The 18,358-nt window shown below is 38.3% G+C and overlaps 1 protein-coding gene across 1 annotated transcript in view; it reads right to left on the bottom strand.

Annotated features, from left to right (window-relative positions):
• The window catches only part of klf7a (Kruppel-like factor 7a), a 91,112-nt gene extending 75,868 nt beyond the window's left edge, over window positions 1-15,244 (bottom strand). The window contains exon 1 of the mRNA XM_033979997.2: window positions 14,987-15,244. Coding sequence (XP_033835888.1) covers window positions 14,987-15,088 — 102 coding nt within the window. The 5' untranslated portion in view covers window positions 15,089-15,244. The remainder of the gene's footprint in view (window positions 1-14,986) is intronic.
• Window positions 15,245-18,358: the final 3,114 nt, after the last annotated feature.

Raw genomic sequence — 18,358 nt, 5'->3', positions numbered from 1 at the left:
TATTTAAGTTGAATTTTTAGGTATCTGTACTTTGTTTTTAAGTGGATACTTTTTACTTTTCTACAAATGTCTGTACTTTCTACTCCACTACATTTTTGAACAGGGCTGAAAAGTAAGTTTTTTTTGTTGTGTTTTTTTTTTATAGTTTGAGACCTGCTGAAAAGGCTAAGGGTTTATTTTTAACATGGTCGTAATTTGAGTAAACAAAAATATACAAATAAAAAAAGCTATTCATTCAACTCTTTCTGTTGAACAAAATTCAGCATAAATCTGATAAATTTGAAGCTCTATTAGATCTCAAAATCTATGCTAAATACTTCTACTTTTTACTCTTTAAGTACATTTTAAATAGGTACTTTAATACTTTCACCTATTTTATTTAACTTGAGTTGTAATGTTTTATTTGTTTGTTTTTTTTGCTCTAGTATATACTTTTACTTAAGTAGATTTTTACTCATTTTTGACTTTAGTTTTTTGCTCTAGTATCTGTACTTTTAAGTAACAAAATCGAGTACTTCTTCCACCACTGCTCCAAACAACACATGGGATTCTTGTATTAGTTAACCAGTTCATATTTCTACTCTATAGACACATATCTAAAAAGCTATTTCAGAAAAAATCTACGCATTTCGATTTTTTTTTTTTTTTTTTTTCAAAATCATGCAGTCCAAGTACAAAGCGTGTATTTCATGAGCGTGTCTGATAGATTGTAACGCGGTGTCCATGTTGGAGGACGAGTCGGGGACAAACACGGGGGAGGAATCGATTTGATATCAGCCATGTGAGGGTCATGAGGCTCTGAACTGAAGTCCTGAGGGAGGAGGAGAGGGAAGAGAGTTCATGTTTTCAAGAAAGAATCGTAAACAAGTACAGACGAGTGTATGTGAGCAGTACTAGCTTTAGCTGTAAGTGGTTGTGGTAGAAGTAGGAACAGTTGTATGAGTTGTAGTAGAAACCGGGAATCGAGGCACTCAGCCACGGTGCAGCCAGAGTATTAGTAGTTGTAGTAGTAGTTGCAGAAGCACTTGTAGTAGTTGTATGAGCTCTAGTAGAAGTAATAGTGGTTGTTCATGCCAGCATTATTGTAGTAGTAGTAGTAGTAGTAGTAGTAGTAGTAGTGGTAGTGGTAGTAACAGTAGTGGTAGCAATGGTAGTAGTAGTAGTAGTAGTGGTGGTAGAAGTAGTAACAATGGTAGTAGATGTAGTAGTAACAGTAGTGGTGGTAGAAGTAGTAACAATGGTAGTAGATGTAGTAGTAACAGTAGTGGTGGTAGAAGTAGTAACAATGGTAGTAGTAACAGTAGTGGTGGTAGAAGTAGTAGTAACAGTAGTGGTACCAATGGTAGTAGTCATAGTAGTAACAGCGGTGGTGGTAGTAGTAGTAGTAACAGTAGTGGTGGTAGTAGTCATAGTAGTAACAGTGGCAGTAGCAGTAGTAGCAGTAGTGTTGGTGGTAGTCGTAGTTCCATCTGTAGTAATTACTTGACTAATGTAACTTGTCAAAAACTTCAGCCTAATACGTTCCTTTCCATTCCTCTTACAAAGAATCCCACTTGTTTGAGATTGGCCAGTCCTGACATCTCGTAAGCCCACACACAAAACCAAAAATCCAAATTACCCCAAATCACTTGAGAGGGCACTAATACCCCTCTCCCTCCACTGCATTTTAATAGCTTTTCTGCCGGAACCGGACCAGATGTCAGTTTTTACTCAAAACCAAATTAGGTCCCGTTTTAGTTGGAAGCCTCTCCAAACTTGATTCGGCGCATTCCGACGCCGGCGCTTACAGTTGATGTGACATTTTAATAAAGCCGCGGGCGAGCAGGCGAGACACTACGGGAGCTCTGTTGGTCCAAATCGCATTATCTCCCAGTTTGTCCTTCTCTCTACTGTGGCTGAGCGCTCATGATTTAATTTGAATTTGCATAAAAAGGTCAGACAGAAGAGAGTGGGGTGGGCAGATGTTAGGCCGGAGATTTGACATCGCAGGACAAGTTTTTAAGAAGCTAGGACAAAATGGAGTACAAAAAACCCAATCATGATTACACTTCTTGCAATTAGTATATTTTTACCTGTCATTAACGCTGCGTGGCTTTCTAGGGGTGGCCAGGATGACTCCATGGAAACTGAAAGTCAAAACCGTACTTTGGAATACGCGCCAAAGAACTGAACGATGAGCGCCGAAACGTCCTCACTCCAACTTTTTGTCCAGCTCACATCTTTAACTTTTGGCTTTTACTATGGATCAGACCTGGAGGATCACGCAGGGATTACACAGACATCCTCCAAAAAGATTGACGAATCAGGTTTGTGGAGGTGCAACGTCCCTCCGATGGATAGCTGCAGATCACGCAAGCGAGCAGAAGGCTTGCGAGTTGTCTTTGTACCAAAATGACTACGTGACGCTGCTGAATTCTACGCCTATCACCGATTAAGAAAATAAAACCGGAGATCGAAGTAAGTATGTCCCAGTGTGCGTGTAACGATGGAGGCGAAAACGGGAGTCGATCGGCGCAATGACATTTTGAATACCAGAGAATACAGAGATTTGACATCGTTAAGACAAGTTTTTAAGGAGCTAGGACAAAATGGAGTACAAAAAACCCAATCTTGATCTTGAATTCCTGTAATTATAAGTAGATTTTTACTTGTCATTAATACTGCGTAACTTTCTAGAGGTGGCCAGGATGACTCCATGGAAATAGAACGTCAAAAGCGTACTGAAGGAGCAGCGAAACGTCTTCACTCCTACAACTTTTTACCCAGTTGACAGACTTTACTTTTGGCTTTTACTATGGATCAGCCCTGGACGACTGGGGGATCACACAGACATTCTCCAAAGAGCTTGATGAGTCAGGTTTGTGGAGATGCAAGTTCCTTCCTATAGATATCTGTTGCCGAATCCTATGCCTATCACCGATTAAGAAAATAAAACCGGAGATCGAAGTAAGTACGTCACAGTGGGCGTGTATCGATGGAGGTGAAACCGGGTGCAATGACGTTTTGAATACTGGAGAACACAGATTACTGAAACACGCATGAGTCGCGTTAAATACAACTTCAAAAGGGTAAACGAGAAAGAAAAACGACTGTAGCGTGGTTAAAGGCTCTGAAAAGTCGATTTTGCATAATACGTCTCCTTTCAATGTGAATATGTAACTCTTATCAATGCATAAATTATACAATGTGAAAAAGCATTGTCTCTCCCAAAGGTGTTTCAATTGCAGTTGTTATGGTGAACATGTAGGCAGTGACTGACATGAAATTGCTTGCATAATCGCCCGCGGAGATAGACTTTTGTTGAAAAACCAAATTCTTTATTCACTCTTATGATTGACAGCTCTAATTGTCATTTAGAAGTTTCTCTTGTCAAAAGATAATTATGATTTACTACTGGAGTTATTGTTTGTAAAAATTCGGCATTTTGAAGTTTTGACGCTGTTTTTTGAAAGCTTTTGGAGTTACATAATCGAGACAACTGAGATGACCATATTATGACCGTAGAATAGTAAAAGGTGATTTATACATGTAGAGAAAAATGGATATAAAGCGAAAATAGTGGGTTGAGGGTTTGCCCACTAACTAGAAAGTGGCAGGTTCAAATAATATTTCACCTATTGTATTGGCCGTGCTCTCCAAGATATGAAACTAGTTGCAACTGGAATGTTATCCACAATGGGAAAAAAACTAATTTCACAACCAGAAATGAATATAAATATATTTAGACCTATGTATGAATGTAATATGTATAACCCGTCAAGCGTAGTAGCTGTTATGGCAACACAAATACATTTCTGTCTTTGTTCATTGGGTTGAATCATGCCCAATAACGAGAAAGTATTGGATTCAAACCCCGGGCAAGACACTAGTTGAGTCATATATGTGAAAGGAAGGCCATCTGGTGTAAAAACTAGCTATACGATCATGGCAAATGAATAGGTGACAAGTCAAACATGTAACTGAGTCAAATTGGCGTAATAGTCCAATAAACGGAGCAAACATCATTGGGTCAAACTGTTACTCTTATCAGCCTGTCCAGGGACTACAGGTGGAAATTAGTATTTTTGCTATAACCTGGCACGGATACATCTTTCCTGTTTTTTTTGGGGTTTTTTTTTTTGTTTTGTTTTTTTTAGGTCAATGTATTGTTGTGCACTGTCCCTGTCCAAATAAAAGCATACCATTACCATACCAATTTAAATACGGAAACGTGGCCATGGGACGACATTTAAACATTTAAACCGGGACGAGGGGGCGTTTTTACTGTCACACACCTGGGATACTGTCTTGAAAGAGTCGGACTACAGGTGGCGCTGTCGTCCTACCTCCACCGGTAGGAAGACAGCACCAAAACTTGCTGACTGGATACATCACGGTGACCACTCTGTTTCCATACCTGACAGTTTCGACTGTGCACAAACTAAACCTTGATCTGAAAAAACTCTACTTAAATAAGCTTTAAGTAGCTGGTCTGGCATCAAAAGTACAATTTCATCTTTCAGCACAAAGTTGACTGACAACACTGCGGTTTTATAATGTAACTAAATGAGACGAGAAGAGTATCTGGCAGGAAATATGAAGCAACCATGAGAACAGATCAGAATTTGCTGTTTAACTGTCAGATTTGTTTATCTGGGTAATTACTGGGCCTATTTACATGAAAAAAATGGCTCAAAGTTGAACATTTTCTTTGCCGGTATAAATAAATAAAGCTTAAGAAAGTGATGCCATTATTCAACTCTTAAGACGTGATGGTTTTCAGTCGAGTTTATAGAGCCAATCCCAATCAAATAATGATACAATTCAACATTTGTAGATCACAAGTTTTGGATATTTCTTTAAAAAATACAGTGAATCTTCCATAGAGTCAGTCCCCTGCCCTCTATCTGAGAATATAACATCAAGTTCTACAACGTGAACGCAGCCGATTCAGAATATATCTCACTGGAATTAGCCTAATATTTCATACTTTTTTTCCGTTCGTAGCTTCGTTTGTTCAGCATCACTTTTACTTCCATTCCATCTTCTTACACATAATCCACAAACCCCAAAAGATCAACCCAGACTCCAGAGGTCACCCCCCGCAAAGTGAGCAGTACTTTACGCGTCTATGGCCTGAAAACAAGTGCCTCTCTCCGGCCTTACACAACCAGATGAAAAATCCATAAACCGGTGCGTTCTATAAGGGGACAACTAGCTCGCAGTGGCAGTCGGGTGCAGATGGGGGGGGGGGGGGGGTGTAGGTGGGGGTAGGGTTGGGTGGTGGGGGGGCAGCGAGGAGGGGAAGGCGGTGCGGAGAGAGAGCGGCAGCTGCGGTCCGCCGGGGATTACATAACAGGACCTAGACATGCGTGCGCTAGCGTGCACGTCGCGTCGCAGAACACGCTAGGCTATATATAAGATGGACGTTATGCAGGTGGGGTAGTCGGGGTCTTGTGAATAGAGATGCGCAGTGTTATTTCGAGATGTGTTTGATACCGCGGGAAAGACTGGGAAAAGAATCGTAATTCCTCTGAAAAAAATATATTTGATTTTATGTTTGCTAATTAAAGCCCCACTGAGCGACGTTTCAACCGTTACAAAGACTAAAGCGTTTATTTCAATAGTTTTTTAATTGCTAATTTTTGCTCTTCGAAAACGTGCAATAAAAGTGGTATAATTAAAGCCCTACTGTGTAACTTTGTAGCCAAAAGATTGACTCTAATGAAAGCATGTTTTTTTTCTTTCATTTGTGATGTTTTTATTGCACTAAAAACGTAGAAAATACATTATCGCATCTTTTGGTTGTGGCCTGGAGAAGGACTTCCTCCAGCGGTTTCCATGGAAATGTTGTTCCTTTGGCTATAATATTCCACAGTATGGCATAAAACATATCTATCTTCATGGAGAATTCTCTGAAGTATGGTTTTAACTTTGTATTTCAATGGAATCATGCAGAAAACAGGTCACCTATAAAAAGCTGTGTGGCGTTGCTTTTTATATGTATTTGTTTGTTTTCATGTATTCTGCTAATTTGGTAGAAAAGTTACATAGTGGGGCTTTAGGGTGCATTCAAACTTGCACATTCACCACATTAAAATTGGGAGTAAACCTAAGACCAGGACTAAACAAGGACTAGAACAGGATCAACCCGAGTCTACTTCAGGTCTAAAAGGTTAAATTTAGGACCAAATAACACCCTAGCAATGATGTGTCTGATATAATATTCAAAAAGTATGTAAACATCTCCAGGTGTGGATGTAGCCAGGACTACTCCACTGAAATACCTCCGTAGCTCTTCTCCACCATGTAGTTTTTGACCCAAGTGATGGTTCCTGGAGGGGTCGGAGCGAACAGAGCCGTGAAACCAAAAACCCCACTGCGGACATAATGTGCACGTGCTGCAACATCTCCAACTCCTCCACATCTGCAACTACACCCCCCTCCAACCCCCCTCGACCCCCCTCCCTCTCCCTCTCCAACAGCCCCATCCCCCCTTTACCTCCCTCCATATCCTCAACTGGACCAGGGAGATGTGCCTTACCAAGCAATATGCAAAAAAGTCAACTTGGAGACTCTAGGAAGGACTGAAATTGCACAGTTGTAAAAGAGTGTGTATGAGGGTTTACACCAGAATGTGCACAGTAAAGTTGATTTTAACCATGATTAGGTAGAATATAGACTTTGAAGGTGACATGACGACATTATTGGGTAACAATTTATAACTATACTTTACTGCTTTGTTATAATTATAATCAAATATAATTAAAGTCTTCAGGCGACAGTCACTCAGTTGGTAAAGTGTTCGTCCACTGATCTGAAGGTTGGCGGTTTGAGTCCTGCTCCCGACATAAACGTCATTGGTTGAGCGGTCAGATCCATTGACCCACAGAGTGGCGGTGCGATTCCAGCTCCCACAGATGAATACTGCTGTTGCGTCCTTGGGCAAGACACTTGGGTGATGTAAAGTGCTTTGAGTACCTTGAAGATGGAAAAGCGATATATAATAATCATTGACTTTTTCATAATGAACAAATAGAGAGTATTTCTTCATGCTTTATAAAGGCTAATTATGGTTTAGTTTAATTTAGTTATTGTAAAATGTACTGTACTGTATTGTCTTAGTATGTTTGAAAAATATATGTATATAACTGCCATGTAATGTAATTTTTATATTGAGTTTGGGCTTAATAGTGCTCAAAGTGTTGCTATGTCATCTTTTTAAATATTTCATTTATTTTGCCAAGTATTGAAAAGTTAGTTTTTATTATTATTTTATTAATTAATTAAAATATATATCCATAATTATTAAGAATCACTTTTTTTCACTTTTTCTTCTCCAACTTTAATAAAAATGCTAATTTTTTTTTCCATTTTCCTTTTTTTTTCTTTTTTTTTTTTTTTTTTTTTTACCAATATCTGTATCATATGCTGAATCAAACAATTAAAACTCAAATAAATGCATTATTCATTTCTATACATGAACTTTTTTATATATACAATGCAATGAGGTCACGTGATGCTTTTGTTTCTATATATAGCCACATGACACCCAACAAGCCCCTATACATACTGACATCCACCTACACGTACCTCACACCTGGCTGGGCTTCATCACGCTAGGCTAGGATACGCTACGTTATGCTAGGTCCCCATGTGCACTCGGGAGGTTAAGGTAGATAGGAGGGGTTAATGTGTACACTGGAGGTTATGTTGTGTCCCGGGTCAATGACAGTCGGCCATTTTGGAGTCCGGTTACATCCCATCCATCAGGGTCAAGTGCTGCCATATAAGAGCTGTCATTTGTGTGACCGCCCCCAGCAAGAAAAAACAAAAAATCAACTCGCCACCTGGTCTATGATTTGTCTATATGGTTTGGCCCAGGGGTGAAAAAAAATTGGGGAAAAATATGAAATTGCAAGTACATTTTGTTTTGGGTTTTTTTTTTTTTTTTTTGCTTGTTTTGCTGTGGTTGTTTTTGTTTTTTGTTTTCAATATTGTTATGAAGTATGTGATTGAGGTGGGAGATAGATCTAAAAAGGGTTAATATAGCAATTCATGTTTTGGAGACGTGCCAAAAAGTATATAATTGATTTCTTTTTGTGTGTGTGTTTGAGATTTTTTGGTTTGTTTTTTTTTTGTTTTTTTTTTTAATTGTTTTTTTTTGGGTTTTTTGGCTAAAAATGATCAAATGAACAAAAACATCCAGGGTAAAGTAGGATTTTAACTAAAAATTATTATAGAGTAATCGACAGTAATAACTATTTTGATTAGTCAACCAGTATAATTTTCCAACTTTTTTTTTTTTATAGAAAATATTTACAAATATTTTATTTTTTATTAAAATCACAAAATAATTATTCTTTTTTTTTGTCATTAAAACCTGTTGTCCTGGCAAATGCTATAGTCATAGTCTGTTTATATAGTCCAGATAACAACTGATTATTAAAATAGCCAATGATGATTTTGCTAGCATATTATTCAAAATTAATACATTTAATTGTTATAGCCCTATTTCATTCATGTTTTGTGCAAAGTTTAAACCTCAATATTGTTTTTTGAGGCTTATTTTAGCACATTTCTGATCGTTGTAATAATATTGTCTTATATCACATTGGTATCATCGATTAAAAATGAACATAATCAGTTTGTAAATATCAAATCACCCACAGTTAGCAACAGATTTTGTGAAATTAATAATCATATCTCTAAACTACAGCGTTCGCAGGTTTTATACACAATAAGACTCCATATAAAAGAAATATAGCTCTCAACATGACATAACATTACCGAATCATTTAGCCTTATGATCAAATTTCGATTTTCGATCATTATTTATCTCACTAATATTATTGTATTTCATTGCAGTTTGAGGATTTATGAACAAAGAAAACGTAGCACTTTACCATCGGGCTGCGGCTAAGCTAATCTTTCCAAAGGTTAACAGCCTGACCTACACGAGATAAAGTTATTTTCTATAGTGGTCCATGCGGCAACAATTCAACTTCTGGACAGGCTACGGCTAATGATAATGCATAGTTTTTGTATATTGTCCTTTTTGTGGGTATATTGTAGATGTATATATAAAATGTGCATTATTTTACTTTTTGGGCGAGCAATGAGACCAATGCTAATACCCCGCATTAAGTATTTGGTAAAATTGAGTATTTGTATCGAAAATATCCCAACGTAATTAAAACCTTAGACAAAACGCAACATGGCTTCAAAGTTGGGTGTTTGAACTTTAAAAAACATTTGTTGGATTGACGTTTAATTACAAAACTTAATAGAACCGCGTACTTTCAGTTCTCTAGAAATACGATGATAAGGCCTGCTGATGGAAGGGCATCCTGTCTAAAACTGCCCAGTATTGCTTTTTTCAACATAAGTACACACAAAGTCATATTATTTCACAGTTAATCTTAAGTATGAAAGTAAACCTTAGCGAAAGAACAAAATCAATTACTACAGTCCTGTATATTCATTTAATTCGCAAATATACAGTTAGCATCTAGCTAGCAAGTTCAAAGCGACATTTAATGCACCACAGAACAAACGAGTTCAATGAGTTCACTGTAAAGAGCACAGCACGTGTATTTAAACAGCACAGCTCGCTCAAAATACTGTGTTAAATGTATAAAAATAGAGGTACAAAAGTCAAAAAGCTAAGTATGAGCTGTGAAATTATATCTAAGAACGAATAAATTACAAGTTGGCAATAAATAAATCAATATAGCCCACGACAGGAACACAAAAAAAGCAAAATCACAGGTATAAGGTTAAGGTATACCCCTGTTAGTAACCCATAGGTAGTACTATAACTATTGATACACATACCACTAAGTTTTCAGTATAAGTACAACCACTGAGTATCACCTTAAGTCCCACTAAATGTACAAGTACTCCAAAACTACCCTTGTAAGTACCACTAAGTATCAGTAGACCTATAAGTACCTCCCTACCATGACATGCCCCTCTTCAAAACCCTGTAAGTAGTACTATAATGACTAATACACATACCGCTATAAGTACAACTATACAAGTGCCAATGTGCGCAAGTATCTCTCTAACTATAAATATAAGTACCAGTACAGGTACCGCAAACAACCACTGTAAGTAATACTATAAGTACCACTAGTATCACGCCAAGTACTAGCCCAAGAATTACTACAACTACTACTGTGTATCACTCTAACTATCAATATAAGCCTCTGTAAGTACCAATACAAGTACCACAAACTAGTGCTAATAGCAGTAATACAGTGCTTATATAATATAACTACTAAGTATCAGTATAAGTATCACAGTAAGTATCGGTCCAAGTGCTGCTAAGTATCACTCTAAGTATAAATATAAGAACTATAAACTACTACTGTGAGTAATACTATGAGTACTACGAAGTATCACTCCAGGTATCGGTCCGAGTACTATTATACTACTACTACTGAAAGAACTACTGCAAATATCTACTAAATAACAAGTCTTATTTTAACGTGCTACCAAAAACTAGACAGCTTCCATTTTGTTTATCTTTGCAATATTGAATCATGCAAATTCCTCATATAAAATTCCGGAGTTGGAATACGCTAGTGCGCTAAATGTTTGTCTGAGAGGCAAATGAGTCTGTATCAGAATGCTGCCAGTTTGAGCGAAAGAGCATAACAACTACTACCAAACGCTGCCAAGCTAATAAGCAATTTCTCCTCCATGCTAAGTAACATTTGATTTAAGGAACGGCTTCGGCAAATAATGATGCTCTCTCTATCTTCCTCTCTCCCCTGTTCGACATCCAGCTTTCCGATTGTTTGTTTCCAACTCGGAACAAGCTACCGCGTTGGGAATTGGAAGCCAGACAGCAGCGGCATTTCAGCGTTTCTGGCATTATTAGTTGGAATAATGGAACAAATAGCTGCCTCGGATGTGCCATGTGTGGACCTACCAGAAAGAAAACCACTGCTCTAGAAGATATATCCAAAAAAACGGGTAATAACATTGTTTTGGAGAAATGCGAAATTGGAATATCGAGAAAGGCTGCGAGATTAATCACAATCGAAGTCTGCCATTTTTGTCGTTGCATAATTTCCTCCACAAACGACAAAATGTACCTTAGACCTCTACGAAGAAAGTTCATATTTCAGTCTTCTCAACAGAACAGAATCCTGCTTTTCTAATCCGAATACTTCATTTTTTTTTAACAAATCCATGCACCCGTATCCTACTCTCTCCCCTCTGTCTTCTCTAGCCTTTCCTCCTCTCCCCATCCCCCCGTAAAAGAACTGAATCATGCCTCCAAGACACAAGGGACATAGTCATCAGTCTTGCCATAGCATTTCAGGGACCCATTTAAGCGACCTGTTACAATGCGCTCCTATCTCGCCACATAAAAGTATCAAATTGTGCCTGGAATACAGAGGGGAGGCTGGACCAAACACTAGCCTTTTTACTAGCTAGCAACACATAATAATTCTTGTCCACAGCTTTGACACACAGTTGCCAACAAAGCAGCAAAGTGTGGGGCCAATGATAATCCAAGCATTTAGAGGCAAAAACAAAGCTGAGTTCTTCATGTCCCAATTTCTCCCAAAAGCCGTCTTTGACATTAGAACAAGCGTGTCTTTTTGGCTTAGCCTTAAAATTGGACCAATAGTGGGTAATTCTTGACATTTCACGGTTGCTTTGCTAGCTGAACTGCACTTGTTGAAGCAAAAAAAGAGAAAGGCTTAAGCTGTCTCCAACTTTAAGACAAGATAAAATGGTTTTTCAATAATGTCTTATGTTAGAATCAAATCAGGGGAATATATACTGTATGAATTTTTTTATTATAGTTTTCAGAAAGTGATTTATGTTAACTATAATCTTTGTATATGAAAACAATTCACAAAATTAAATATGTTAATGACTAGTTGGATACAATAACAAATCTTTAAAGGGGTACCACAGGGCTCCATCTTCACACCATTCAAATTCTGAAAATGATAGGCAGGAAATTATACACGTAAACACGGATAATATTCTTTGGTATAAATAAAAACAATTACAGAACAGTGCAATATTTTTATTTACAAAATGAAATATGTTAATTACTACTGTGTACCACAGGGTTCCATCTTCGCATCATTCAAATTCAGAAAATGACGCACATTAACCAAATTTGGTATATGTAAAAACAATTAGAGTACAGTTCATTATTTTTATTAACAAAACGATAGGCTTACATGTTAATTAGTAGTTAGTTTGAAGCAATGACAAGTCCTAAAAGGTGTACCACAGGGCTCCAACTTGACATCACTCATTTTTACAACCTCATTTGGTTAATGAAGTACACTGGCCTGCAAGTTGCCTAAGAAAAGTATGCAAATTATGTAAAGATGCGAAGCAGTTCAGTAAAAACATTTATTTTTTGTTATAACTAGATGCTTGATAAATAATGTAAATATACAAGGAGTTACTCTACAGATCTAGGGCTGCAAATACATATTATTTTAGTTGCTGACTAGTAAGCGACTACACAAACAATTGATTCTATTGTATATTTTTACATTTTTAAACAAATAGAGGTTTAAAGATGCTGACTGAAGGCTTTTCTAAAGAGAATAAACTGTACTATTGGTTGAAAATCAAACAAATGTTTATTCTTTTTTGACATATTGATTTAATAATGCAGCTGTCTTTGGGATAAAGGTCTTTTGACATGTGTTTTAGAGTCTGTCGGGTCCAGACATAGACATAATTATCAAAATATGACCACAATTATTTTAATAGTCGACTGGTCGCATTTATTCCAGTGAAGTCAGTACACAAGAATCTTATTGCCATCTTTTGCTTTTAACCCACAATTTGATCCAACGGCAAGTCATTCCCGACATTTCACGCTTACTTTACCAGCTGCACTACACTTGTCGAAACCAAAAAATAACCCTTTTTCACTCTAAATTTAATACACGACAACACTGCGCCCAAAATGCCCATTGTGCTAGCTCCACTGCAGCCACTCCGCTCAAAGAAAAACCTGACATTTTCCAGCACGCGGCTCTCTTCCATTTGCATTAGGTATTGATTTTGATATGCGAGGAGAAGGGAGAGTGGTGCTGTGTGTGTAGGCCTAGTGCGATTTGAAAAAAACAAAAAAAACAAACTGACAGCGAAAGGCAAGGATTGGGAGACTTGTTATGAAAAGATGCGTTGGTGGCTAACAGTAGGATGCCAATTAGGATGCTTGGCCAAGACGAATGGATCTACGGTCACGCACTGCTTTCTCTCTCTCTCCTGTCACCCCTCCTCCCTTCCCTCCTTCCTTCTCTCCTTCCCTCGCTTCCTTCCATGCCTCCTATTTCCTAGCACAGAGCCGAGTAGTGCAGCTCCTATTTCATGGACTATACCGGCATCATATTCACAAGCAATGATTTTTTTTTCTCCTTTTTTAAGCCAGTCAAGTACGCAGTAAACATATTATTTGGTCCTTCGAAGAAATGCAATAGCAGGTAGGAGTCTGTATTTGCAAAGCAGAAATTTTTCATTTTTTTTACACGGCAATACAAAAACATGTGCCAAAGAAGCAACACAATGTACTAATTTGAATATATATTAAAATTACTACATAGATTAATTGTCCAATAGTTATAAATCTATTAGTCGGTTTCAACTTTCAGTTATATGCAACATTTTGAGGACTTTTTTCACATTCTAAAGATATAATATGTTTGTTTTAAATTGCTAATCGCTATGGCAACAGTCCTAGATTTGCATCATTCTGAAAACCCACACATAGGCACAAACAATTATCGAAGGCGTACCACAAGGTTCTATTATCGGACCATTGATATTCACGTAAGCGGAGAAGTTACGATAGTAATAGTATTTGAGTTAAGTTCAAAAGTACAGTTTTCTAGCAATAAACTGTTAAATTGTATCAGAAAACATTGGATGGGGAACACATGGCACGAACCTTACCCCATTTATCGTTTTTTTTTATTTATACATGACATTGTTTGTGCGTTTTAATGCAGCAAAATATGTAAGATAAGTCGATTATGTGTAGGATAAAACTAAGTAACTAGTTTAAATTTGTTAGAAAAAGCTCTGAAAATAGTAATACAACCAATAGTTGTTCCAATACAAATTAAGACACTGGGTCTTTACATCCAAGTATAGTATAGGATGGTATATTACTAAAGTACTGTGGATTTTCTATATAGTGACTACAACATTCAGCAGTTATTGGTCAGTTCTGGATAACCAGCAATCCCTACTCTAATGCTTCCAAAATACACTAACTGAACTTGCATTACACTTAACTGCATCCACTGGTACCAAATATATTCTTTTAGGGCCATTGCAAGCGTGTGTAGACATTAAAATGGCAAATAAATCAAAGTCCACGTTCAATACGCAATCAAATATGGATATGCGTTAGAAGCAGTATTCCTAGTCTACTCAAAGCTCTTTTTTTTCGAAAGCAATTAGAAAGACCAGTGATGGCTGCGTGGAAAATGTGCCGGCTGCCCACGCTCACACGCACGCATGCACGCACCCTCCACCATGTGCCCGCGTGGATCCCGTGCTCCATCCATCCATATATCTATCCATCATCCATCCATCCTCCAAATTACTAACTCCAAACCATCTCCAAAGCGCACAGAACACAATCGAAAGACCACGTTTTTTGTTCCTCCATTCGCTTTTACGCACGGAGAGCTCTGTTCCAATATATATTATGAATAAGTCACGGGAGTTCTTTGCATTCAAGAGGGGCTTCGCACAACTCGGTAATCAGAGGGAAGTGGATGTATTATTCACGATTCAATTCAACCTCTATTACGGGATCCACGGTTCTCTATCATGCCCAATCGCGTTTGACATCTTTATTACGCGCATGTCCCCCCGTCTCCTCCACTTTGCCAGCAGCTTGGGGAACTGTCACTCTGATAGAAAGATGTCTGCACCGTCTGAACCTCCCCGCGCACGGCACGCCACGCGCGTAAAAGTTGATTGAAAGGGGAGTGCGTACCTGCTGCCAATTCTCTTCCAGCGACGGCATGGCGGAGAAGTAACCGGTGTCGTGGACGATCTGCAGCTCCTGAAAGATGCTGTGGTTGGCCAGCACATCCATGGTAAACGGTTTCGGTTTGTAAAGTAAAAATTCAGACGGAAATGTCAGTAAATGATCCACGGGGAATGCGTTTTGGTTGTCCGGCAAGCAGCGCGCATTATCGGGAAGCAACGCAAGGTGATGCGGGGTCCATGCGTATCCACTGTTGCCAAAATAGACAGTGATAGGGGATAGCCAGGGAAAACGGGGAGGAGCGGCGTAATGGCGGGGGCGTGGCTTCGGGAGCGTCAATCAACTCCCTCGCCTGACCGTATATGGCGAATGGGCGGGCGCAGAGCGATTAGAGCCGCGTCGGAGCGTGAAGGGGCTGGGTTTGGGGTGTCCACAGGGCTCGGTTGGCTCCGGTGCCTCGTCACTCACGCGCTGTATACGGGCGAGATAGGTGCGCTATTTATGGATGGGTATATTAGATTTGGATGGAGGTTTGAAAGGGTAGTCCGAGAGGAGAAACCGCGGTGTAAACACGGAGAGTCCACAAACGGAGCCCGGGAGAGAGCTGATAGGAGGCTGCTGTGGTCCCTTAAGTCAATATGAAGATTATATGTCACCAAATGGAAAGGGGAGATGGGTGATATAGTGGTGTGGAGGGACAGGTCGATGGAATCAAGACTGAAATCAAACTTCTATTAAAGTCCTGAGTATGCAGTAAACTATAGTGCAGAAAGCCAATATATAAGCACTTTAAGATACACAGTGTAACTTTTTCTGGTGGAGTGTCTGCCACCTAGTTGTCTCTATGGAGAGGTTATTGCTTTGCTTGGGCTTCTATCTTTGCATCTCTCTTCAAGTAAAAGGGTTTTATGACTAATGAAATCGTGAAAAACATGCATTCTTGTAGCAAAAGTTGATGTTAAATCTGTCAACTGGACATATCGTCGTAGGACTGAAGACGTTTCGCTGCTCATCCAGGTTACTTCTTCAGTTCTGGTCAGATTCCTGGTGGACACTGCCTTACACCAGGACTCAAGAAGTGGCGTTGATGAGCAGCGAAACGTCTTCACTCCCACAGGTTGACAGATTTAACGTCGGCTTTTGCTATGGATCAGACCTGGACGACTGAGGGATTACACAGACATGCATTCTTGTAGTGAGCGGTGTCGCCTTTCCACAGATCTGACCTGAGCTGATCCTTAGACAAGACACGTGTTTTTCGTACACCTAACCATAAGAAGGGTTCAAGTCGGGCTCGGGAGAGATCGCTAGATTACTCAAACATGCATGGATGACATCTAAAATCTCCTCAGTTAAGTTTTTGTTGAGGGCACAATGTTATAACTTGGTAGAAAGCTAATAAAAGCCTCTGTTTAATGCCATATTGTGAAACATTTCAGGCCAGGCAAGAACATCTCCATGGACAAAAGCAGATCTTCCACTAGAAAAGTTACAAAGTCCACCTTTAGATGCAAAATAATACACTTTTTACCATATCATCTTTTTTCCTACACAAAGTCAGTTTTTATTTTCCTGCATTTAAGACGCCATTGTTCTGAAAAGTCACGTTTCCCCTACCCCCTATATACGGCCGCTGCTCTGTACATACTTCATTCTCCAATTTACTTTTCTTTTTTGGTTTTATACATAGAATTCCGAAGCGTTGCATAGACATTTTGACGTTTTTAACCAGAAGTAAGTGTACATTTGTTTGGACACTTACAAGATTGATAATTTATGTTGAATAACTTAAATAATGTACACACATATATACACAAAGTAAAAGTACTCAGCCGGCTGTTGTACATCAGCGGTGAAGCAAATTAAATCAGGCTAATAACAAGACCTAATAGCATAATAGTTGGTTATCTGTACAATTTGAGTCTGAAAGTTGAAGATGTATGAGCTATAAAATTCCAAGGAGCACTAACAACTGGATTACCACCTGATGACATCATGCAGTGGAACCAAGCAGATTGAGTTTGAGAGAAGAAGACAGTTTAAATATGCAGGATTAAGATTTTAATGAAATAAAAACAACTTTTTGAGCAATAAAAACATGTGTAATTGAATAAACGCAGGTATGATTTTGATAAGTAACATTATAAAAGTAAAAACGATATGCTTGGGACTGGGGACGAGCAATTTTTTCCTGTTTTGTGTTACATAAAAATGATTGAAACTTATAAACAAAGTAAAATAAAATAGAAAATTGGGATTGGTCAGTTGTGATTTATTTTATCATACTTGAAACTAGCTAACTTTGCTTATGGCTCTTCATTAATAGAGTAAAACCAGTACTATATAAATATTTCAGTGCTGTCATGATACTAAAACTAAGGAATAGACTCAGGACTGATTCCAATACCACGATGATGATAAAAAACACTCTTTCTTTAGACAATAGAATGCAATTTTCAACATTAAATGGTAGTACTTTCTTTTATATTCCCATGTGGCCTTATATCTGTGTAATCCCTCAGTCGTCCAGTAGGATCCATAGTGGTCCATGGGTGTATACTAGTTTATGTGTCTTATACATGTTCTGAAAGTATTCACAAAAGGTTCATTTCTGTCTTGTGAATGTGACTTTTTACCTGCTCAAATGGGTCCATAGTTTTGACACAAGTTTTAGTATCGATAACTATCTGATTTTCGACAAACTTACTTAAAGCTGCGAAGAATTATGAAAAATATATGTATAAAATCACAAAAATTTACATGAAAAGAGCCTAATCCAGGTCTGAGTGACTTTTGGTGGCTGCCCATGTGCAAATCCTTTAATAAGCTTTGAGCACTAATGATTGGTGGGCTTTGGGGGACTTAAGCGTTGATTGACGGCTCTACCCAAACTTCTGTTCATTGATTATTTTTAGTTTTTTAGTTTCTCTCCAGTCTCGCTCCTGACAGACAGCTGTAGCGCAATCGGTTTGTTTTTCAAGAAGCTCTGCTAACAAGAATTATGGAGCACGCCTTATTCGCTCGCACAGATGTTCAAGAATTAATTATTAAAGACGGAATCTTCCTTAAGAATATTAAGCTGTTCCTCAAATTGCTGCTCTGAAAGTTGTGTGGTGGGAATTTCAGATGTTTTGGAAAAATGTGAAGAAATAAAGATTAGAAATGGTCAGTGAGATTTTTTAATAATGATAATAAAGTTCAAATTGTGTTTATAAATGTGAATAACATGATTTTTTTCAATACCAAATTTAGGATAAAACTACACTAAAGCTTTTTAAAGACATGTTGGACTCTCTCTGATCTGAATGGTCTCTACCTAAACCTGCAGCCAATCATGAATCAGTGCTAGTGCAGCCTTTGCAGCTCAGTGAGTGAATT

The sequence above is a fragment of the Periophthalmus magnuspinnatus genome, chromosome 2, assembly GCF_009829125.3.
Source record: "Periophthalmus magnuspinnatus isolate fPerMag1 chromosome 2, fPerMag1.2.pri, whole genome shotgun sequence".
Taxonomy (NCBI): Eukaryota; Metazoa; Chordata; class Actinopteri; order Gobiiformes; family Gobiidae; genus Periophthalmus; species Periophthalmus magnuspinnatus.
This window is presented reverse-complemented; position numbering and strand designations above follow the sequence as displayed.